General features: G+C 42.4%; 1 protein-coding gene across 2 annotated transcripts in view; it reads right to left on the bottom strand.

Annotated features, from left to right (window-relative positions):
* Window positions 1-24,907, bottom strand: part of CERS6 (ceramide synthase 6) — a 103,680-nt gene continuing 78,773 nt past the window's right edge. Inside the window, exons 6-9 of one of the 2 annotated variants that reach the window (XM_048484293.1) lie at window positions 24,085-24,191; window positions 11,955-12,111; window positions 11,234-11,257; window positions 1-6,463 (exon numbers count right to left, since the gene is read on the bottom strand). In XM_048484293.1, coding sequence (XP_048340250.1) covers window positions 6,308-6,463; window positions 11,234-11,257; window positions 11,955-12,111; window positions 24,085-24,191 — 444 coding nt within the window. In that variant the 3' untranslated portion in view covers window positions 1-6,307. The remainder of the gene's footprint in view (window positions 6,464-11,233; window positions 11,258-11,954; window positions 12,112-24,084; window positions 24,192-24,907) is intronic. The other variant, XM_048484295.1, reaches the window with a different exon arrangement.

Consider the following 24,907-nt stretch of genomic DNA (forward strand, 5'->3'; position numbering starts at 1 on the left):
GACATTCATAATACTCAGTGTTTATTATGAAAGTGTTGTTTTTTTAAAATTAAAAGTTCACAATATTAATTTCAAATATTCCAGGAAGAATTGTAATTTCTATATTTAAAAAAACAAAACAAAACCCCAGAAGCAAAATCTAAGGCTAACACATCACGGCATTTCCAACACTGGAATACCAGTATGTTATTGTCGTAGCGAGAGTTGCTCAAACACTGGATTGTCTTGAAAACACGGGTGAAAAAAAATTGCACCATTGTTTCCTGCCCTGACGTGAGGAAGGTAACCACCGTATAGAACACAGACTGATCGTTATTGTTTTCGTTATTTAGAAATCAGCATGCAGGGACAAAACTGCTCTGATGCAGATCTGTATGTATCATCCTTTTGGTTTGGAGATGAATATAATTACCAAATGCTTTTGGTCAACAGGTCTTGTTGAATCATGAGGCTGGAGTCAAGTTTCGAATAAATACTATTAAAATACGTAACCTTTCCCCTCCATTAAAATAAGTAGAAGAGATTTCCTAAGTGTAGAGCTTTGTAAGGTTCAGAGTTTCACTGTAATTACAAACTGGAACTTCCTGAAAGTAAAAAATACGCTGTGTATGTTTGTCTTCCAAACTCACAACCATGTTAAGAAAAGAAGCTTAAAATGCATGGTTTTCTCAACGTACCAACAGAAAGAAACCAACACAGTGCAGTAGAAAAAAATCCCCTCCATGTATAAATACAACACCCCACTGATTTAAAAGAGCCATTATGAAGCTTATGGTTTCAAGGCAACTCTTATTTTGAAGAACACTGTGATTTGGGATATTTTGGCCTTTTTTTCACGCGGGCATACAGAACTGAAATAATTACTTCATGTGGACATGAGATATTGGGTCATTAAAACAGCACAAAATTATCATCCCATAGTAAATCAAAAATAAATACAAAACATACAGCAATGGGGCAATCTTTCTCTCGCATGGGAAATCTACAGAAACCCCAAGTCACGGTGCATATATTTTTGAGATGTGAAATACGGACAGTAATAGCCCTATATTCAGAACTCTCTGCCATGCTCTGCCAATCAAGGGAAACGGCAGAAAGGATGGCCAACCTGAATCACCAGAATATTGTGTAATCTATGCCTTTCTATGGGCAATGTCAGACATTCAAAACCATGTGGCATTTGGTTACACAACAATCTTCCCTTAGTTTATTGCAAAATACGGTACACGCACACACATATGCAGACTGTTTTCTTGCTTGTTACGGCATGCTCAGCTCAGATATTAAAGTTGCTTGAGAGGAAGAGGGCGTTAATAAAGTCACCAGTGAAGGATCTCCACAATCATTCCAATTGCACAGCTAACCTTCCTTTTTCTACGACAGGATCCCAAACCTTAAATGGTCATTCATTCCTTGCAGATCACACCAACGGCTTCCTAACACCACCACATGGATTGCATGACAGTAGGGGGGCGAGAGTCATGTAAAGGCTCCCGAAAGGAGCAAACTCTGTGCCGTGTAGCCATCAAATATGAATAGCCAACAATTTCCCTTCATGCAAATAAACTGTGGACTAGCACTGACGTAAAGACTGCACTCGTGGCAAAGTAAAGAAGTGAGCGGCAGACGTGCGCAGCTTTCCGTGCTGCTGTTTGTGGAATCCTGAATGTGAATTCAGAGTTGAGGGACATAAGCCCCTACATATGCAGACTCCACAAATATGTGAATTGCAAAAAAGTTTTTGTTTAAAAGACACTTTCAGAGGGGGCTACTCATATAATTATTTATGCACATGAGGCCAAGTTCATATTCAAGTTTCTCCATGTGGCAGGACAGTTATGCGCAAGCCGAAGCCGACTCTTGCACCCTGCCCATGTACGCTGCCCGAGTGAACCGGCCCTCTGCCTTGGAAACAGATGGAAGGAAACTGCAACCTAACTCACCATGAACACATGAAATGAAGAAAACCATATATGGCAACAGAGATATATCTATTTCTTTTTGGCATTTTAAATCTGACATTCGATCACCTGGACAGAGATTGCGAATAAATCCCCAACATTTCTACCCTCAATTGGATATATGCTTTAGAAACCTACACACCAGACGCTAGACCAACTTTTTACAAAACACATTTTCTTCTTTCAGCGATTTAAGTGTCAATACTTAAGTAAATGCAAACAACAACGGGTCTCACTTGACTATCCCCAGGGCCGGCTAACAGGCTGCTCAGTCTACCTAATCGCTACTAAGTTCTACATAACTGTTTTCTTCACTTTTTCTACTTTATATATCCCAGCCATTATATCTCTTAATTCTAGTGTTAAAAGGGTTCAAAGAACGTTCACTAACAAGAGTGGGTAATAGAGTTTAATATCTATCTATCTATATATATTCATAACAGAAATTCAGAAAGTGGACTTTTTTCTTCTAGAAATACATTGCGATTAAACATTTTTTGTCTAGACCTCCAGTTCCTTGCATACATGGTAGAACATCCCCAAGGGGTTAGTGGGTACACCCCCAAGGGCGTTTCCCATACCCTTCAATCCATCGCTATATAGGGAATCTCCCTCTGAAGGAAGACTCCATCCATACACTGGGATATCTGTGGCAACAAAATGATGGAGGATATCCAGTGTATACTAAATTGTAATAACCCTTCTATAGATCAACTACAGTTTCTATAGACCACTTTTTGAAAGTGCGAAGGAGATTCCTTTGTATCGAGCCTATTACTGTGCATCTCATCTCAAACTGAATGTAGCCAAAAGAATTGTAATGGCCACTAGCTGTCGGTCCTAACCCCTTTCTTCAAAATAGTGGCCCTGAGTTCAGAAAAGACCAGCTCTTTGTTCAAGTTCTGTTAAGCATTTGAAAGATCCCCTCTCTCCAAATCAACAGAGTTCCCTCCAAATCAGTATTCATCATTAGCAGGAAAATTAATTGTGACTACTGATGTGTGTATGTTCAATTAGATTGCACTTTCAGTCCCCCATTCAAACCCATGCAGACTTATTTTTTTCATACAGGTGTCCCTTCATACTGTGTAGAGGAATCCAGCTTAGCTTTACAGACTTAGGGACAAATCCAATTTGATGCTGTATGTAGCTTGCAAAGTTATTTCTTTACATAGAGCACAGGGGACAACTCAGATTAGGACTGTGGTACCAGGGAGAATTTAACCCTTCCCTCACCACATGCAATTTGTTCCTGACCTGAAACATACATATGCTGACACAGGTAACTTCATGTTTGACCAACAGAGCAAAAATCAGCTCTGTAGGACTAATTCATGTCAGGAAAACCACACCGAGCAAGGGAGGTTTCAGTCTCCATTCGTCATGGTCCCAATCAGAAACTAGCTCTGTTGCACCTGCTTTTTGAAGTAAAAAGATTTAAAAAACCCAAACAACTAAAAATCATAATCCCCCAAACCCCAAACCATTCGTAGAAATGCCAGCATCCTGTCTGGTTTGGCTTTCAGTATTGGAAAAGGTAAGACTGCATCAGAAGCAGAAGTCAACCTGTGATAGCTCCTGAATTACAGCATGGGGATGGAAAAACAAACTCCAATGGCAATTAACCTCTAGCTAACTTAAATGGATTATTGGTACTGTTTATTTCTCGCCAAACATTCCGGCTTTTTAACTATTAAATAAAGGACAGTTAAAGGGTTGTTTTCCTTTAACATGTTGCGATGTAACTGACTTTTCCAGGGGTTTTGTTGAACTCACTTTGTAAGAGGTTCAACATCAAAGTTTGGGTCCTGCAGAACTCTTCAGCCGACAGAACAAACTTTCCACACCTCCCCTTCCCCTTGCGCCCAAAACAACCCTCTTCAACAGGGAATCCTCAGGAATAGTGAGGCTTTTGAAGTCTGCAACAGAAGAGGGGCAAATCGGTGAGAACCACAACCTCTTTCATTTGTGGAAATCCTGCATGGGACCAATCTCCAAAATCACTACCTCCTGGGTGTTGAAGAGCTTCAAACTGAAGAGCTGCAAGTTGGATCTGAGTCCAGGTATTCACAAGAGCTATTCAGAATACTCCAACTCAACGGGGTGAAGGGGATGAGAGGAGAAAGCCTTCAACTTTGGTTGGCTTCAAAAATAAGGAACAGGAAGTCAACGACAGGCTTTTCTGTTGAACAAGAGCCAATCCCCGACCTCTCTGGTACAAAACAAAGCCATGCAAAAATACTGCATTGCTCAGCAAAATATTCACGTGAGATTATGTTGCAGAAGTGTGTAGAAGGAAACAAAAATTCTGGTTCTAGTGGAGGCACCGATCTTATGATTCACAGCAGGTCATTTCCTGCTTCCAGAGTATTCCCGTCCATACTGCTGTTGTAGGTTCTTTGGCACACACATTTCTTCTGTGCATAGCCCTGCTACAGAATGAAACTGCACAGAGAAACACCCACCAAAAACTTTTAATGGGCTGATACTTGCTTGGCTAGGTACAGAAATATCTTTGGAGATAGGGATCTTTTGTCAAATCAGGAAGCTTCAAATGAAGAGAGATTTTTTTTTTTTAAAAAAAAAGAACAAATACTTTTCCAGTAAGGCGTGCGCTCCTCCTGATTTTTTTTTTTTTTTGGGGGGGGGGGATTAGCAATAGATACAAGTTTGCTCTTATGCCAAAGAAAAGTAAGGGGAATGTCACTTCCAAGCTTTACCTAATAATTAAAATGAGGTTTCGTATGAGTTCCTATCTGGGGACGTCCAGGAAGCAGTTTCTGCAGCTCCCAGGTTGGGCACAAAACCTGGAAATGCGGCAAGTGCTGCTAGTTAAGGCAAGTGCCTTTTTCCTCACACAAAGGGTGGGAGAAAATACTACAGGAATAAGACTTCTGCTGCCATTGCTAGGGTAGGGGAGTCTGCTGCTGCTCCTAGTTGCGTTGACTGGGGTAGGATCACTGCTGGCCGCTGTGATCCCACAAGTGAATTGGAGTGGTCCTGAAGAACTGAAAAATGCAGGACAGCATTTGCATGCGTGCTATAAAATAACCCTCGGGGGTTAGTGTAAGGCCTAATTTTCCACCTGCAGCAGATAAGGAAACAAATCAGTCTTGGCTGAGCTGCAGAATGGCATGTTGGGGCGTGTGACATGACATACCACTCTGTGTTAAATAATTCCCTTCATGCAGAAAACGAGCCTGGACTCCTCCTCCTGAGATGCTTGTTTACTTCTTACAGGGAATTATTTTGTACGGGAAATCATTCAGTCATATGACAGACCTCCCCTGTTTGAAATGGTACGGTCCAGAGCCAGCTTTACCAATACCTCTGCAGTTGGTGAAACTTAACGCATTCTAATTTCTCTCTAATATACCGCCTCAACACATACTAATACACCAATACCTCTGATCCACAGTATTTCTAATAAGCAGTTAATTTGTTCTGTTTTCTTCATCCAATTGCTATTTCTCCAAATAAGCGTAAGTTTTGAGGTCATGGTTTTACATCTGTGTAAATATTCATCCCCCTCCCCCCAAAACTCAGCACAAAAGCTATACAACAATCTTGTTGAGAGATTAAATTTTTGCAAGATGGGACTTTTCCACAAGATGAGGTTGCTGTACTTGTAAACGTAGCTTGGGCATTTGCACCAACAGTGAAGTCTCTTCTATTCTAATTCACCACCAACTTCGGAGTTTAAAAGGATGCTAAAATCCCATCCTACAGGAACTAGTTTAGTCTGAATAACTGAACTAGAGGCTACTGAAACATGAACACACCATTTCAAAAACTTCATACCAGGGGAGGGGATGGTGACTACCTTTTGTGATTGTACTGGCAATCTCAAAACCCAGCATCCTTCAGCACAAAAATAGCAAAGAGGTCTGAAAACTGAAGAAGGACTTCTAGTGGGAATGAAATTCAAGCAGATGCCTAAAACATTAGGCCAGAAGAAGACCTACCTCAGCCTGGCAATCTTTAGCTTGGACAAAGACCACGAGAAAATCGGCAGGAAGCTCCTGTTCACCTGCAAGTCACCCTCAAATAATATATTTATCTATCTATAAAAAATAATAGTGAGTACAGAAGAAAATACTTTTCCCATCTGGTCATTATATACAAATACAGCATGCCTACATACAGAGAATGGCGTGGCGCTGTCATTCACAAACAGGAAATACATAGTGCACTATCAGAATAATTTAAATATATTAAGTGGGCTTTTCCCCCCTCTGATGTTGACAGAAAGAATCAGGAAAGAAAAAAGAGACCCAGCATTCATAACTTATTTACTTCCTGTAGCAAACAGTTCATTTTGTCTCTTAGTGCTTAATCTGCAGAAATTAGTGTTCCTCCGCAGAACTGCCACCAGTGAGGTAGCCGTTTGTCCCATTTGCTCCGCTGGTCCCATTGGTGGTGGCAGAGCTATGGGAGGTCTTTGAATGAGGTGAGGGTTCTTCATCCGAGCTCGATTCAACATCACTACGGTCGTCCCTTGCCTGCAAAACAAAGAAGAAGGGGAAAGCACACTGGAAGATGTTGCACAAGAGAGACAAGATGGACCGTCTTTCCAGCTCAACCTTCATCACAGACGTTAAGAATTATCAAGCATTTAGCTTGGCCTGTGAGTGTATGGTGGGTGTTGAAGTGATTACAGCATCAAGGGGCACGCCAGGGAGGCGAGCTCAATTCTCCTCCCTGTCCTTATCTCTCAGTTCCCTGAGGTCAACTGACATCAATACTGGAGCAAGATTTGGGATGGGCGAAGATTAGGCAACAAGGTGAAGTCAAATCTGATTGGGAAGGAAGTAATGCATTTGTTCCCCTCATCTGCATGCTTGCTCAGTGTTAAAATGCATCTGTCCTCACAAGTATACAAGAACAGGAGTGACAGTTCAATAAAAATGTAACCAGCTATTACACCTAACTTGCCCCCAACTACATCCTCCCACTCATGTTCTCTTATATCTTACATTCCATGCCCCATACCCCTTCATTTGCTGCTTGTACCCTTTCCTTCTAATCTGGAGCACTGGATTTGATTCCCCACTCCTCCACATGAAGCCTGCCGGGTGCCCTTGGGCCAGTCACAGTTCTTTCAGAACTCTCTCAGCCCACATGGAGGCAGGCACCGGCAAACTACCTCCAAGTGTCCCTTGCCTTGAAAACGCTTTGGGGTTGCCGTAAGTTAGCTGTGTGTTTATGGCACACATATGCACACTCTCTTTCCTTCAATTCCTTATCAATCTTACTTCTCCAGATACTTATACAAGCAAATTTTTATGTCAACCACTTCTGCATTAAAAACAAGACAATTAAAAAAAACACCCTTCACCTTCTGAATCACCTCATCTCCACCTGGGCTGGTACCCAACTCCCCCTACTCCAAACCCCCTACTTTCAGTCCATTCCATCTCCTCGAAGCCCTTGATTGCACATGCAATTAATATTGCTTGAGATGCACTTTGTAGAATAAGAGGCGAGTGAATTGGCAAAGAAAAAAGTTAGGTAACTCCTTAGCCATCGCTATCTTATGCTTCCCTCCCTCTTGCTTTCTCCCACCTTCATATACACCAGCAAGAGGAAAGGAACAGTAGGAGCCAGGCTGGTAGCCGAAGAAAAAAATGCTACATTGGTTACATGCATGCCTCCTCCTTCTCTCCTTTTTTTCTATTCCTTTTACCATTGGATCAGCAAACCAGGAGCTATTTGGCAATTCCTCAAGGCTCTAGACTAAGTCCCAGTGTGAGCTAATGTGATACAGTTGTTAGTTGACCAGACTTGGATCGTGGGGTCCCAGGTTCTTATCCCCATTTTGTCATGAAAGTTTGCTGGGTGATCTTGGCCCAATCACACAGGAAGTTTCCACTAGAAAAAGGATTGTGTGGTTTTCCCCTTGTTGTTGCAGGGTTTCCCCACATCAAATTGCTCTGCAGTTTCTTTGTCCAGTCCCTTGGCAGTAGCCACTCCTTCTACCCTGGATCACTGAGCCCTTTTCTACCCTGGATCACTGAGTACCATACAGGCCTCCCGTGGGCGGGATGGGAGGGAAAAGTCACCATCAGTTGCTGTTATAAATTTGTTGTACTGTAAATTTTAATTTTATGCTGATTTTATTGCATAATTTTATGCTAATTGTTTTATGCTGATTTTATTGAGATATATATGCTTGATGTACACTGCCCTGAGCCCTTCAGGGGAGGGCAGTCTATAAACAAACAAACAAACAAACGAATGAATGAATGAGTAAGTAAACAAACAAACAATTTATTTTCAGTTTTTTTAAAAAAATAACACTGTTGTATTCCATAGAGTTGAACATTGTTGCATCACTACAGTGTTACAATAATGTGCATATCAGATTCTCTAAATTCACAGCTTTTCATTTTTAAAAAAGCCTTTAGTCCCTTTGTTAAGGATACATGCCTTTCCCCATACATCTCTGCAACAAAAGGGGCTAAAATTTTGCTTAAAAATGAAAGCTTAGAGTTCAAAGAAGCTGGTATGCATGTTATTTTACATCAATATAATGATATTCCACTGCAATTTTTATTTAAAAGCCTCCTGGTGGAGGAGGAGGAGGAAACTGATGCAGATAAAAGTCAGGAAAATGGCAACCACGCAAGTGGGAAAATCCAAACTTTCCCACCCACACAGCAGCCACCCAGGCTTTGTTGGCATCAGTCCCAAAACTTCGCAGGAAAGCAGGCTTCAGAAAGATTAAGGAAAAGTTGAGGAAACGCCAGGAAGTGTATGAATGTACCACAATGCTCTGGCGAAGCAGGGAAAAGCCTCGCTTGAACCCTTGTGTGAACACAACCATGTTCTCAGCCTAACTCACCTCATAGGGTTGTTGTGGAGCTAAAACAGAGGAGAGGACAATGGTGTAAAAGCCACTTCGGGCCCCCATTGAGGATAAAGGTGGAGTATAAATTAGGCAAATAAAGAACAGACTGAGATCAGCAGATTAATTCCAATTGAAAGCTCTCTAGTGGAGGTCCCATATAACTACCATGTCACACAGAAGTGATAGTAAAAAAAAAGCGAAGATCATTGAGGATGCTAATTCAGCAAAAAGTATGGTTTTGTTTGTTAGCTGTCAGCAGAAATCTGCACACGCGGAACAGGAGGACTCTCCTGGTATTTGATATGGAAGAAGCAGTCTTGAGGAAAGGAGAGGAAGGCACCGTATAGGGAGGGAGGATTTTAACTGAGGAGTCTGGGCAAACTAAGGCAGCATTGATAGTATCCAAAATATCCCAGAGATGCACTATATGAGGGGCGTTTGGCGCAGGGGCTGGCAGCCAGTTCACAAGGGAGAGAGGTTGAATTGAAAAAGAATGACCTTCCAACAAGGCTGATTGATTAGTGCTGGGGGCTATACTGAGGGTGTGAAGTGTGTGATGGAGCTGGTACTGCACAACAAATTCTGATCCTGATGGGCCTTCACAACTGAGATGGGTATTCCAAGACTGAGGTTTCATTCATTAATTTAAGGAGTCTATTTATGCTTTCAAATTTCAGACCAGTATTGCTCTTCCTCTCTTTCAAAAAAAAAATCTCATTGTGTGTTGGCATTTAAAGTTCAAAATGTACAGAAAATGCAAAGAAACAGATAGAAGAACAGGGTGACCAGGGGGGAAAGCACAGGACATCTTGGTAGAGCATATTATTAGTACACCATAGGGCAAAAACCACAACATTTTTCAAGGGTCGTCAGAGAAAGATAGCTTCAAACATTTAGTGTAGGGGTCTGCAACCTGCGGCTCTCCAGATGTTCATGGACTACAAATCCCATCAGCCCCTGCCAGCACGGCCAATTGTAGTCCATGAACATCTGGAGAGCCGCAGGTTGCAGACCCCTGATTTAGTGGATATGTTTACATAGAGAACACCATTAAACTATTAGGACCATGGACTAAGGTTGCCAGGACTGGGCTGAGAACTTCCTGAGGATTTTATGGGTGGAGCCTGAAGAGGGTGGCCAAGGACTTCAATAATACCATAAAGGCAGCCATCCAAAGTGGCCATTTTTCTCCAGCTGAAATGGTCTCTGTTGCCTGGAGATCAGTTGTAATAGTTTGAGATCCTCAGCCATGACCTGGAGGATGGCAACCCTACCATGTACAGAGAAGTGAGCTCTTTCTACAAACTTGGAGGAACTCTCAGTCTGCAGACAAATCTTAAATTGTAAGGGGAGGTGGGAATTAAAAAAGGTTTAAAATGCTGAGATTGCCACACGAGGTCTCAGCAGCCAGTTGGAGTTGCCTAGGTAACTCTGGTAATCCAAAATGGCTGCTGCAGCTTCACTTCAGCACTGGAGGTGAATTGGGAAATGAAGGAGTGGGCAATGAGGCGAGGCAAGGCATAAAGGAAGGTGGGTGAGTGGAAGGAAGGAAGGAAAAAACAGTGCAGAAAGGGTGGTTGGTGAAAAATCAGGGAGTCAAGAAAGCAAGAAAAATGGAAAAAAGGCAAGGGAGAAAGACAAACGAACAGGAGAGAAAATGGCAGATGGGAGGATGAGACAGATAGGCAAGAGGGAAAGAAGGAAGCTGGAAAAAAGAGTAAAGCAATGGCGGCTGTGGAGGAAAAATGGAGAACGGGCATGAGGCTTCCCACACAAGTCTCCCCACATATGTCCGACAATACTAACAAAACCGTTCCACAAATGAATGCTATTCTCATGCATGGAGAACAAGCCAAAAAGGTTAACTAACTCTGGATTCCAAAGTATCCGCACGTAGAGATACATGCAATTTCGGTTCTTTTCTCTACCCAGAACTTGCAGAAGTGGGAATGAGGGATTTTTATTTTAATCCTTGAGGAGACCACTGGATTTTGGTCTGTTCCATTTTAAAAGAGCTTCTTCCACAACAGGGTGTCAGTAGAAATCAAAAAGATTATGTTGCCATCTGCTTTTGCAATACTTCTGCCATGTTATATTGTCATTTGGTGTTATTGCACTATTGTTCTAATTTTTGTACAGTTCTATTTTAAATGTTTTTTATGGATTGTATTTATTGATTGTAACGAACCTGCCCTGAGCCTTGAGGGGATACGGTGGGACATTAATTTGAAACAAACAAACAATAAATAAATATTCATTTATCTTCCAAACGCAGAAGTGTAGTACATGGACTAACTGTTTGGCCTTTTCCACACCCACAAAACAAAGTAGAAGCAGAGAAAAAAAAACATTGAAAGAAAAGGATAAAGTTATTGAAGATCAAGGGGAAAAGGTAAATTCGCTGCTCCCTGAGGAAACTTACATGCAAAGGGTTCCACTTCCCAGCCTTCAATGACAGCACAAAGAAAACAACCAAGAATGTTAAGAAATATTGTATATTGTCTGGTGAGAAATAAGTGGCTATTAGTGATGATAAAAGGGGCCAAAATGCAGCCTTGAGACACCACGTGGGCAATCTTCAGACTTAAGTTCAAAGGAGAAGCAGGCCGGTGATCAGACCTGCACAGGAGCACCCACATCATACAAGAACATTGTATCTTAATTCCCATTGTCCAAAATGAGACAAGGTATCACATTTAGGAAATGCTCAGACCTAATTCACATATAGTATTTTAAAGATCCCTTGCTAAAAATTCTGAACGTCAACATATAATCCATGAATGTACATGAACTTGCGGACTATGATAGTATTCTCGCTAGGAATTGTTGCTGGAATTGGTACCACCTTGCTGAACGTCCACATGGTAGCAAATCTGGGCATATCACTGCAGCAGCCATTTGCAGCCTGAGGAGACCTAATCAGGATTAGGACTGTGGGAGTCAAAGTTATAAGCACTTTGGAGCTCAGGTGGTCAGCATCGAACATACAACTTCAGGACGCGCTGTGCTTAACTCATTCCAATTCATGGCAACGCAGCTCTTGAGTACACCTCATATTACAAAACAATTAAACGCACAGATTGCATTTAATTTGCAAGCCGGAAGAAATCTGAAAAGTGCAGAACTGGATACTATTCTCTTACCTTGCCTTTAGAAAAAGCTTTATAAGCTGCTTTTACTATTAGGTAAGTCCAAAAATAGTGAAGAACTTGAAGGACCAGAAGTAAAATGATAAAGATTGACCAGGAAGGAAAAGTGCCAATAACTGCAGGCAGCTCAAATAACGTTGTGTTCAGTATCCTGAAGAAAGGAGAAAGGGAGGAGAGAGATCAATATGGAAGTACAGATAAATGATTCATCTACTGAAGTCAATTCCCCCACCACCACCACCACGCACATGGTTATTACTTGCGGATGCAACACACAGTGCGAGTTAGTAGCTTATGAATCTCACCCACATAAAACATTCTCTGTGATGTACTTGCTCAAAGGATGTTTTAGCACCAGCACAAAGACTCTGCATGTTTGTTTAAAGACTACACTCCTCCACAGTGTTATTTTATTCTCCCATTCAGACTTCATGCAAGACCTTTCGTTGCGCTGTGGTTCAATGTATATGGATAAACATTGGTCTTTTTTGTAATTTACAGGTCCAGATTCTGCACCGTGGCTGTTTTTTTTTTTAATGTCCTTCCCACAGGTATGCATTGGCAGATATTGAGGAATCCAAAAGGATTTCTTTTTCCTGCTTGTTTTGAAGGAGTGGCTACTTTTTAGAACTTCCCTTTGACTTCCCCTCAAGAAACGACGTGGTGGCTCCAAGTTCCTGTCATGTCAAACAGTGCTACCACAAATACTTGGTCCCTTTTCTCCCTTAACCAAGATGGAGTAACATCTTTTTTCTCTTGAAGAGGAGGCCGTTTTGTTTCAAAATGAGTATGGCCATTTATGCATGCACTGCTTACTCTGCGGCTGTTTGCTTTGGAATGGGGTTTACCTGCAGTTTTTTCTCCTCCTGCAAAGTGTCTGTGGCTGCTATTTTGGCTGCCTCCACCTCCTTGTTGTTTCTGTGCAACCTCCATTTGGGTAGGTTGCCTGTTGCCTTTTGTGTGTGTGTGTGTGCCACCTTTTGTTTAGTGTTACTTTGCCAGACCAAGTCAATTTCTTGTCCATTTCACTGGGACTGTCACTCCAGTGACAGACCTTCAGCATGAAAATTAAAAGAAACAAAAAATGTCTGATCCTTCTGAAAATGTGGCTCAAAGAGTGGGAGAAACTGCTGTGGTGTGGGAAGGGCCAGGTGGAAGGAGTGAAAAAACCTGAAGAGAGCTGAACACATACTGATCTCCTTCGCTTCCCCTGTGAAGGGAAAGGAAAAGTTGCACTTTCAGAGCTTTTGGAAACTGTGGGGATTGTCTGTTCTAAAGGCAGGATGACTGTCAAAGAGGGGGAAACATGTGTGTAACCAAGAATCAAACCCAAAGGAAATGCAAGTTCAATGTGAAGGAAACTATAAGTGTGTAAATGGCCTACGAGTGAACAGTAATAAATAAGCAGTTCAATAATGGGGCAAAGACCCCCAGTCACGGCTATTTTAAATTATTTATTATTTATCCACCTCTTATTACAGAGAATATTATTTATCCACCTCTTATTACTGAATAATAAATCTCAAATGACTCATTGAATTAAAGTGAGGGGGGAAATTCCAAAAAGCTCACTGAATTACAGGTATGTAATACCAAATGTAACCAGTAGACAACAAGTTTATCAAGTTATTTTCAGTGGTTATTTTATCCTGCAGTGGGCTCCTGGCTGTAAAACCTCAGACACTGACTGCCTGAGCTATGTTCAAGTACTTATGGGGAAAAACACCTAGTCATTTTCTAGGAGGAAAAGGAACACTCAATTTAGCTGGGATGAAACCTTACACAGTCAATAGGGGAACATTGGGAGTAGCGGTTTCAGAGCACAAGCTAACAGCAATTTTGCTCAAAGTAAGAAGTTCTAGGTCTGATCAGTGTCTATGTGGGAGGCCTTCACTGGAAGCAGCCTTGAATTCTGTGATGAGAGAAAATAAGATATAACTATATAAGGATATAACTAAAAGCAAGAAACCCAGAGGCAAGAAGGCTCAAGTTAAAGGTACAGTGGGAACACTGGAAAGGAAGACCTTGAAGTTAGGCTGCTTGAGAATGATGCTTGAGGAAATGGATAGAGGGAGTGGAGAATTGATGCAAGGAGTCAAAAAGAAACCTCCAGAGAAACTTCACAGTATTAAAGAAGTGCAGTCTTCTGGGAAGGGACAGAGAAGAGAGCTTTGGAAGCTGGAAGTCAGAGCCAAGAGAGGTGGGAGAAAGAAGGCCAGGTCTAGATAAGTGGGAATTAAGAGAGAAATAGCCAAGGCAAGGAGGGGAGGCAAAAAAACTGGGGAGTTGTGTCATTTGCAGTGGCGGAGCCACAAGGGGACAGGGGGCGTGTTGCATTGGGCACATGCCTGGGGCGCGCAAAAATCACCCTGCCCCTTGCCCAGCCCCACCAGCCTGACCTGGTTTCAGTCAGCAGAAAGCTGTTTTCTGCTGACTAAAAAAGGTAAGGGGGCACTGTGAAGGGAGGTGGCGGAGCCGCAGGGGAGGGGCTGCAGGGGGGTGGAAAACACAGAGTGTGCCCTGGGCGCACTTCTGCCCAGCTACACTTCTGGTCATTTGTACATTCTCCAGTGGCTCTACAAGCTCTTCTCAGATATGAAATAAAAAACTTCCTTCACTGTCACCCAGGGACATCAATGGCTTTCCCAAGGAGCAAATTTGCAGAACAAGATGGAGGGAAGTTATGCTGTTTGGGGAATGTAGCTCCAGCCTCAATCACACCCTTTTGCTGTAACCCTGCAACTGTGGTAGCTTCAGGCCCAGCTGTAAGAGCTGTCCCACCGCCCTGAAGCCCCAAAACATCCCTTGGAGGTCAAACATCTGGTTTTGATCACATTGATCTCACATGGATAATCAAAGCCGAGATCAAACAATCCACACAGCGGAAGCAAGTCTCAGGGCTGCAATTTGGTAGCTTTGATACTGTTATGAAAAAGAAAAGCAAATTTCAGAATTTCTTGTTTTGTTTTGTACAGGGCATCCTGAAAAATATGACTGGCAGCAGGTGCTCCTATAGCTACAAATGGTGCAGTTTGTACCCAAGTTAATTCACACAGCAAGCTGTTCCAACAGAAATGCTGCTAGTAGAAACAAGATGGCTGATAAAATTTCCTACAGCGAAACAGCATGCATTTTTCTTTCTTTTGTGTCTGTCTCTGCTATTTCCCCCCTCACCATATATCTTTTTTGTTTGCTTGTTTACTGCAGCTCCTGGATTCTGACCAGATTTCAACTCACCTCCAAAAGTCATTGCTGTTTTAATACTAATAAGCAATAAAAATGATGCAGGAGCCAAAGCTAGAAAATGACTGCTTAAAGTCCTAGTGAGATCAAGAGGTCTCTCAAGCTTCTTAAATTACACCAAAAATGAGCCAATTATTTTATTTTTAATGGTGTCTTCCAAGACATTCTGATGGACCTTGCCTTTTGTGTTTAGTTCTATTTATCTTATCTATTTATATTCTTTGGCCACTATCATGAATGCTAGCATTTCAAACTTCGTTAATTACTACAAAAATCCTCAGCTCTTCAGAGGAACAGGAACAGATGCACACATTCAGAATTACAGCACAGGCCTGAAAAATGGCAAGTTAATAAAGGAGGGTTCAAAAATTCCCAGCTGAATGTAGCTATATAGACAATAGAACACTGTTATTAGCCTGGCTGGTATTGAATGATATGATGAACACCCTTTGAAAACTTCTGTTGCTCCTCCAGGAAGTTTGGGAGAGTCTTACAAACAAGTGTGCCACCCAGATGGTATATTTTGGAACCCTTTTTCTCACAGCACCCTGAACAGCGGTGCTCTGCGTTCGCAATATTATCCCAACACTAAGGAGGAGGACTTTTGGTTTTGGTGCAAACTTACAAGAAGAAGAAGAAGAAGAAGAAGAAGAAGAAGAAGAAGAAGAAGAAGAAGAAGAGTAGTAGTAGTAGTAGTAGTAGTAGTAGTAGTAGTAGTAGTAGTAGTAGTAGTAGTAGTAGTAGTTTGGATTTATATCCCCCCTTTCTCTCCTGGAAGGAGACTCAAAGGGGCTTGCAAACTCCATTCCCTTCCCCCCAACAAACACCCTGTGAGGTGGATGGGACTGAGAGAGCTCCAAAAAGCTGTGACTAGCCCAAGGTCACCCAGCTGGTGTGAGTTATAGTGCACAGGCTAGTCTGAATTCTCCAGATAAGCCTCCATAGCTCAAGCGGCAAAGCGGGCAATCAAACCCGGTTCCTCCAGATTAGAGTACACCTGTTCTTAACCACTACTTAGAGGAAGATAGGGGAGGATCTGTTATATGAACTGTATCCTTTTCAAGCATTCTTCACAACACCCATCCCAGGTTAAAAGGATTCAGTTACCCACTTCTATCCTACAATGTCTGACTAGGGGAGTATTGACTCTTGAAAGCTTACCTCCTGAAAATCTTGTGGGTCTCTAAGGTAGATTGGACTCAAATCTAACTGCTCTTCCACAGGCTATTCTGCTGCATTGTTCCACATATTTTTTTCTAATCAGCATACTCTTACCAGAGACCCGATTCAAGAGATCATGGGTATTTTACAGATATTCAAAGCTGGGATATTGAGAAGGGTGCCTTCTCTGTATCAAGTGACGAGCAACATTCCAAGAAAGGAAATTCATTCCTTTTCTTGGAATGGAGGGGACCTTCACAGTCTCTTATGACTTTGGGAAGCCAGGTTTGTTTAGAATGGTAAACCTTTCCCTCAGTGACAAGATATACTTAGGAAACACATTACATTGATGTAACGAGATGGCACAGAGAACCTGAACTCAGTTTATTGTGTTTTTAATTGCTTTGAGGGTCACCTGGGCTAGGAAAAGCCAGGCAGACCAAACAAACAACAACAACCAATGAAAAAATAGCCTGTGGTTAATTCTCTCCATAGGTTTCATCTTAAGATAATACTGTAACTTTGCAGAAATAAGTATTGAAGAAGAGTTTGGATTTATACCTGATCTTTCTCTCCTGTAAGGAAACTCAAAGTGGCTTAAAAGCTCCTTTTCCTTCCTCTCCCCACAACAGACACCTTGTGAGGTATGTGGGGCTGAGAGAGTTCCGAAGAACTGTGACTAGCCCAAGGTCACCCATCAGGAATGTAGAAGTGTGGAAACACATCTGGTTCACCAGGTAAGCCTCTGCCACTCAGGTGGAGGAGTGGGGAATCAAACCCGGTTCTCCAGATTAGAATCCACCTGCTCTTAATCACCACACCATGCTGGTGTACACCTCCTTGTTTGAGCGCTATACCCAACACAAATGGGGACAGAAAGCAAAAGTCTAGCCATAGTGATAACTGAATGCCAAAGTCCTTCACAGGAGCTTAGAATTGTCTTTCAAAATAAGAGAATTATCTCTGCAATATAAAAAACAAAACAAACAAGATTTCAACCCCATCTGTACAGCAGACTCAGGAATTCTGTCAAGATGGCTGAGCCATCCTTTCTTCCTATGTAAAAGAGGACAGAAGGATGATCACACCAGTCAGAGTGCACCAGGGGCTCCCTCTAGTCCTGGCACGGCAGCATTAGATAGCAGAAAATGAATTCCTTTGATAAGGTAGCTAAGGGCTGCATGACTAATTTAGGATTCCTTTAAGCTCAAAATTAACTCTGATCAATGCTGAAGGAACGTGTGATCCTTACGTGACTTTCAGGATTAGCTTTACGAGCTAATGGGCATTATTTTGTAAATCTTGACCACTTATTTTCTTTCAAAAACAACGCTATTGTTCTGCAAGCATGAAAATATCTGACCTACATTCTATGGCCAGATCATGAGAGCGAGCTGTTCCAGACACAAGTTTTCAGTGTTTTTGTGCCCTAACTGCATACTTGTTTTGCCTTCAACAGCTAAAAAGTAAATATTTATGCACTACATTTAAGCCAGAGGTTCTGTATTGGAAACAATGATTCACGCACATGACATCTACACACATAGCTTGGTCGTTACTTATTGAAATACTCTCTTCTGATGTATTGTTCTTCGTAAAGCACAATAGGGCCATAACTCTCCTTATGCAGGAAAGAGAGACAGCAGAATTTATAACAACTTTACGAGTTTGAACGAAGGATTTTCAGCATCTAAAAGCACATTTTAAAAAGATTAGATGCTTGTACTTAATTATTCTTGCAGGCTGGATTGAACAGTGTTTTAAGTATTTTGTTTTTTTGTGTACTCAGCAATGCCTCTTCATGATATATGGACCCAAAATAAAATGCAGTATATCTGGGCTGTTCAAAACCGGTTTGGTCCAATGTGATTTTGAAAGTTTGCTACTTGCTTGCAGCAAGCCGAACTAGGGAACAGCAGATTGATCAAATGAACATACCTCACTCTACTGCAGGGGTCTGCAACCTGTGGCTCTCCAGATGTTTATGGACTATAAATCCCACTATCCCTTGCCAGCAATGCCATGCTGGCAGGGGCTGATGGGATTTGTAGTCCATGAACATCTGGAGAGCCGCAGGTTGCAGACCCCTTCTCTACTGCATCCTCTCTACCCAAGAGCTCCTTCAAATGTCAATCTAGCTAAACAAGTCCTTGTTCCCTCCGGTTCAAATATATTCCGGTTGATTCCTATACTCTGAAGGACCTCTTCATTTAAACCAGGCAAATGAAAAGCAGTGCCACCTGAGAGCCACGACGATCTTGGGGTCAGAGTGGAGACCCAGATTCATATCCAGAAGCACCCTCATACTTCTTTCTAGGCCAGTGGTGGTGAACCTTTGGCACTCCAGATGTTATGGACTACAATTCCCATCAGCCCCTGCCAGCATGGCCAATTGGCCATGCTGGCAGGGCTGATGGGAATTGTAGTCCATAACATCTGGAGTGCCAAAGGTTCACCACCACGGTTCTAGGCTATTTTCCCAGTGGAGAGGTTAGCACTGTGACTGTCGTTTCCACAGGGCTCAGGTTGGCAGCACGCATGTCTTCATTGATGGTGTCCATCCATCTTTTCTTTGGCCGCCCACGTGGTCGTCGTCCTGTTGTCTCCAAACGTAGTGCTGTTTGAGCTGCTGATGTTGGTTCTCTTCTAGTGACATGGCCATGCCACCGTAGTCTGGCTTCCTGCATTTTCTGGCTAATTGCTTTTATTCCTAGTCTTTGACGGATGTCATCATTTGGCACATGGTCAGTGTGAAACTTTGGCCAATCATTCTTTCTCAGCCTAACCCACTCATAGGATTGCAGTGAGGATAAAATGGAAAGTGGGGTGGGGGAAATCATGATCACTGGGTATCTTAGAGGAAGGATTAAATTAAAAATGTAGCCAAAGAACCCTTGATAATAGGTCATCCCTTCCTTTTCAGTACCTGAACCATTTCTCCTGTTGTGCCAAACAGGGTCTACTGATAACTTCACTAAGCCATTCTCATTTTACCTTAGAAAACACCTGCATATCTTTCATCATGCGTTCAGCAGAGGCCAATCTGCTGGTGGTCCCAGGCCCCTCGATAATGCAACTGGCTTCCACTCGGGCCAGGGCTGGCAGGGCCTGTAAGACTGAGCTGTTCCACCGGGCCTTTGGGGAGGCCGGCCGCTGATTGGCGCATCCCCTCCTTTCGTACTCCTCTTTCAATCTCGGGTCCCTTTAACATCAATGGGACCCACTGTGTTCCCTCCCTCTCTTGGGAAGGTTTTTAAAGTTGGACGCCGATAATTAATACTGATAATGAAAAGCTGTATTTTAATGGTTTTTTAAAAGTAATTTGGGTTAATGGTGCATATCATCTATCTGTCTGTCTGTCTGTCTGTCTGTCTGTCTGTCTGTCTGTCTGTCTGTCTGTCTGTCTGTCTATCTATCTATTGTTTAGGTGCTTTATTTGCTGTATTTTGTTGTATTTATGTTGTATACCGCCCAGAGCCCTCCGAGGGAGGGCGGTATATAAAATTGATTGATTGATTGATTGATTAATTAATAAGGCTAACAACCAGCTACAGATCTGGCAGCTGTGAAATCTACCATAATAACAATAATGTTACAATATGCAGTCGCATGTCATCGACCTACCAGTGAACAGATGTTCTCTTTTTTTTGTATTTATGCCACATGTTTATTACCAGAAGAACAGAAACATCCCATTTGAAGGATGGATAAATTTACAGCATTTAGAATGTTATGTTGCTAAACATGCTGCTGCTGCTCCATAGAACCTTGGCGTGGACTAGTCTTAGCGTCACAATGCTGATTTTTAGATTAAGAAACTGTGCCAAACTTTCTCTGAATCATTTAAAAGCCCCTTAGGCCAGGCTACATTAAAATATGAGAGTGGAATAAATTCCCATGGCCAAGTCCATCTTGTCTGACAGAATCCATAAGATTTCCCAGTTGAGAAGTTCCAACACGTTTATTTCTGTTCTTCTTGATCACAGTGGAAGGTACCGTAGGTTTTCCAATTATTGCTGTTTTTAAAACCCAATTTATCGGAATGATGCAGGAAAAATGAAAACATAGCCCTGTCTGAATCCAGGTAGAACAAGGTAAACCTTCTTTTGGTAATTAAAAAAAGGGTTCCTTATAATATCATCCGCTACAACTGAGCACAGCTAATTAAAAACAACATTAACGAAGTCAGACAACAAAAACCTTGGAATTGGAACCTATTGCATAAACATAAAAAGTGTTGTATGCCCAGCCTTCTAGTGCAACTAAATTAGACAAACTGGATATTGATTACATACACTCTATTGCTCAATGCTATTGGTACAGAACTAGCGGGCCATGAGATTTAGTACAAAGATCAGGAACAGTTCCTACTCAAATGCTACTATGGACCCCATAAACTACACAAAGTAGTTCTGAAATAAAAGGACAGATTACAGAGCTTTGATTGATCTTGTTGATGTGAACAACTTCATCGTTGTACTTACATTATAATATGCCAACCATCACCTTCTGTTCTAATTCAGAGCACAGCATTTTTCTCAACACGTAGCGAACGTGGAGAAAAAAAAAATCCATCCAGTTAAGTGTAAAGACCCTGTCATGATAGGCACCTGCAGCCAGTTTCTTTATTCATGTATATGAAACACTGACAAATGATCTCCATGTCTTACAAACCTACATACCCCTGCCACCAAAATCTGTTAGAAAAAGGACATATGTGAAGTGGCACATAGTAATTGTATTATTCAGTAATAAAATCCATCATAATTTTCTGAATAGAGTTCTGGAATATTGCATGGAACTCTGCAGCTCTCCTCAACATGCCACCATTCTTCTTTAACCTATTTCTGCCAAGCCCAGTCATGGAGATACACTTTTTCATCTAATACCATAGCTGAAAGCATACACATGCATACCTCTTCCCTATACACAGGCAAACCTCCCTGGAAACCCCCCTAACAGCTCCTGGTCTGGAGGGTGGGGGTTAATTTTTATGCTTATTTTTTTAAATTGCTATAATTTATTTATGATGTTTTATTCTTTTCGATTTTATAAATGTAATTGCTTTTAACCGCCTAGAGACTTTGGTAGGAGATGGGGGTATAAATATTTATGAATAAATAAATAATATTGCAGGTAATATTTACCCTATTGAAGGGTCCTTCAATTTAGATGAAGTCCATGCTTTTCAACATATTTCACCTATCAGTTAATACAGTCCTGTGACTGCCACCACTTTTAAATCACATTTTCATGAAGATAAACAACACAGCACACACAGCAACTGCACTTCTCAGTGAATGAGGGTGAAACGCATAGACAGACCATACTCCCTGGTAGGTCAAAGTCAAGGAGATCTCTTGTGCAAGCATCGGGCTTTTACTGTCCCATGGGGTAACATCACATCACATCACATCACAACATTTATTAGGCAGACTGTTTACAGGGTGGTTTGCCATTGTCTTCCCCAGTCATCTATACTTTATCCCCATTTTATCAACTTTGATGGAAGGCTGAGTCAACCTTGAGCCACGGTCTGGGGACAGCCAGAGTCGCCACCCCAGATTTGCCAAGCACTCTGCCCGAACACCCTACCCCTCATTCACTGGAGCAGTGGAAGACTCCTTCACAGGACCACTGGGTAGGAGCACTAGGCATAGCCCCAGTGGACGAAGAGCAGCAGCAGAGGAGGCCGGCGAGAGTGGGTGGTGACTGGGTGGGCCACGGCAACAACGTCTTCCCCGCTTGGTGGGGGACTGACAAGCCAGCCCCCACCCAGCAACCACAGAAACAGAAGAGGGAGGAGCCCATCCTCCTCATACTTAAGATAGGAGGCGGAGCTGCAGGCCAGGCAGCCACCCAGGGACATGGTAAAACCCAACCAAAGGCTTGGGAGCCATTAGGAGCTGGGGGAGGACACAAAGGGGCAGATAGGGAGAGATAAACTGAGCTGGAGGGGAAGAAGGAGAAAGAGTGGAGAGTCAGAGAGAGTTAGCTAGACAGACAGGAAGTGAGACAGAAAGGGGAACAACAGGCAGACCCTGTGGGCCTGACCTGAGACACAACCCTATGGCTCCATAGACTGACACACTAACACCCACTCCCAAACCAGTGCGAGTGAGTAGGGACCGATACCCGCCTGGGAAACAGAAGGAGGGCCAGCAACCCTGGTGGCAGCAGGCCAGGAAAGAAGAGAGTTTCACAGCCACCTTCCTAAAACCGACTTCTGTCGGGTTCAAGCTCAGGTCATGAGCAGAGCTTTCGACTGTAGTGCTGTAGCTTACCACTCTGTGCCTCAGGGCTCACACTCCTTAGTAGCAATTTTAAAAGTAGCGCTGCAAAATTTGGTAGGAGTAGCTGCAGTGTTGCTGAATTTCTTCTGACGGAATTTCTCAGCTGGTTCATATATTGACAGTACATGGCTGAATATGGGCCTCCGTATTCTGTTCACCCAACATGCCATATGGAAAGTCACATGCTGGGTGAACATGCATACCAAAATATGCAATATCTGACTGATTTCTACAATGCTCCTATCACCAGGGAGGGGGGTGTTGAAATATAACATTTAGGTTCATATGTGCTCTTGTCCCTCCTTTCTAAATGTGGTGGCAGGGTCAGGTAACCACAAAATATCAACCCATATGGCACTGTATTTGTCTACTTGAGGCGCACAACACTGCAAGGAATTTCACAGATTTGCAGCTCCTCTGGATTTCCTGCTTGCTAGTTGGAGAGGTGGCTTGTTGCCGAACACTACAAAGTATTCCCAGCGCATAGAACCCTGATTTCTTCCTTGACAACACCCAAGTTCAAATGGTCAGGAAGATGATTTTCAAAAAGCAAGGAATATTAGATAACTGAGCCAGAAGACTGTCAGCAGTGCCAGATTTACCAGTAGACTTGGCAGGCTGAAGTCTGGGGCCTCAAAATCTAGGGGGTTTCCGGCCAAGGTGTATAATATTTTTGACACTGCCATAGGCCTTACACATGCTGTCATAATGCACTGTAGTCTCTAAACAACCCTTCAGTAATTTTCATTTCAGAATAATAGTCTTAAACCAATAACTTCACACTAGCATTGATTTCTTTATTGATTTTGTCCTTCCAGGACTTCATTGGACGCTTTTTTGTGGACTCCATTTTCATCTAGTTGCGAGGGCGGGGGGATAGGGAGGGGCCTCCCAAGTGGAATAGTCTAGGTTCTAGGGCCTCTCTTCCATCTAAATCCAGCACTGACTGTCACCAAGCCCAAATCCATTTCCTTTGCTGCATTTTACTTTGCATGCATGAAAGGGTGTGTGGGCGTGGGGAACGGAGGAGCACAAAAAGATAATTCTAGCTTCAGCCATAGGCATTTGTAATCATTTTTAATACGCAGCACCTGGATCGTTATTTCTGGTGCAATTTAAAACTGATGTATTTTAGTAGAGCTGCACAAATCGCACATGGCTATTTTGTTTGCAACTCACGGCATGTCACAGATCACCTTCGGCTATATACCTCCACTCTCTGCCAACAGCCACCGTTTTATTACCCATGATTGCTGTCGACAGACTATTATCTACAGACTTGTTGTTCTTCTACAGGCACTTCTGTGTCTTCTATATAAAGAACACAGTATGAATAGCAACCACTTCCCTTGACATCCAACAGGTTGGAGGATACAGTAAGCTGACTGACAGGCTTATAATTGCACGGAAGGGATACATTTACTCACCACAAAGGATATATTCCAAGTCTGGTGATAATGAATATAATTGCAAACATGAGGAAAAGGATATCACACAGTCTTTGACACTTGCAGTAGTTTGTCAGTTTGGCTGCCTATAACAAGGAAAGAACAGATATTAACCCCTTGATAGAAAAGAGCCAAGCCACGGTTCTTTTTCTTTTCCAGCTTTGTATAATAAAGGTGGATTGATTGTTTGAGAGTGGCTCTGTGCCAATGGAACAGGCAGGTGAAAGGAGTGCCTGGTTCCTTCTCTCGTTCTTTTTGAAGAGCTGCAGGATGGGTGCCTGTTGACTGAGACCAAGATGGTAGGAACCAGATGACAATTAGGCCAAGCAGACTGATGGAAGATATCCTGCTTACTTGCTCTCTTCTTTTACTAAGCTGCAGAATTTTAGGATAACATTCATTCAGATTTCAGGTTTCCCAGAGGCAGGACAGAATTTTCCTGCTTTTCCCCTCTCACTGTAGTTTACTGATCTCTGTGACATGCCTTTTTACAAACCGAGGGAATGCACAGAGCCTTTGGTGGTTTTTGGGTTCCAGGTTTGTTTTAAACTATAAACCTCCCCCTCAGTTACCAGGAGTTCTAAAGGTGGCAAGCATATAGGTTTTGCGGCTGTGAAGTAAATTTTGTGGCACACAAAGAGATTACTGAGATCACTGAGGTATAGTATATAAACACCTGAGAAGATTTCTTTATTCATAGGTTGGCTCAAAGGAACAGTTCAGCAGCACAGGATTCCAGGTAGACAAAAAAGAAACCTAACAGAGGCACCTACATTTGAATTAATTATGGCTTCAGAGAGAA

This window comes from Sphaerodactylus townsendi, linkage group LG02 (assembly GCF_021028975.2).
Source record: "Sphaerodactylus townsendi isolate TG3544 linkage group LG02, MPM_Stown_v2.3, whole genome shotgun sequence".
In the NCBI taxonomy this organism is placed as follows: domain Eukaryota; kingdom Metazoa; phylum Chordata; class Lepidosauria; order Squamata; family Sphaerodactylidae; genus Sphaerodactylus; species Sphaerodactylus townsendi.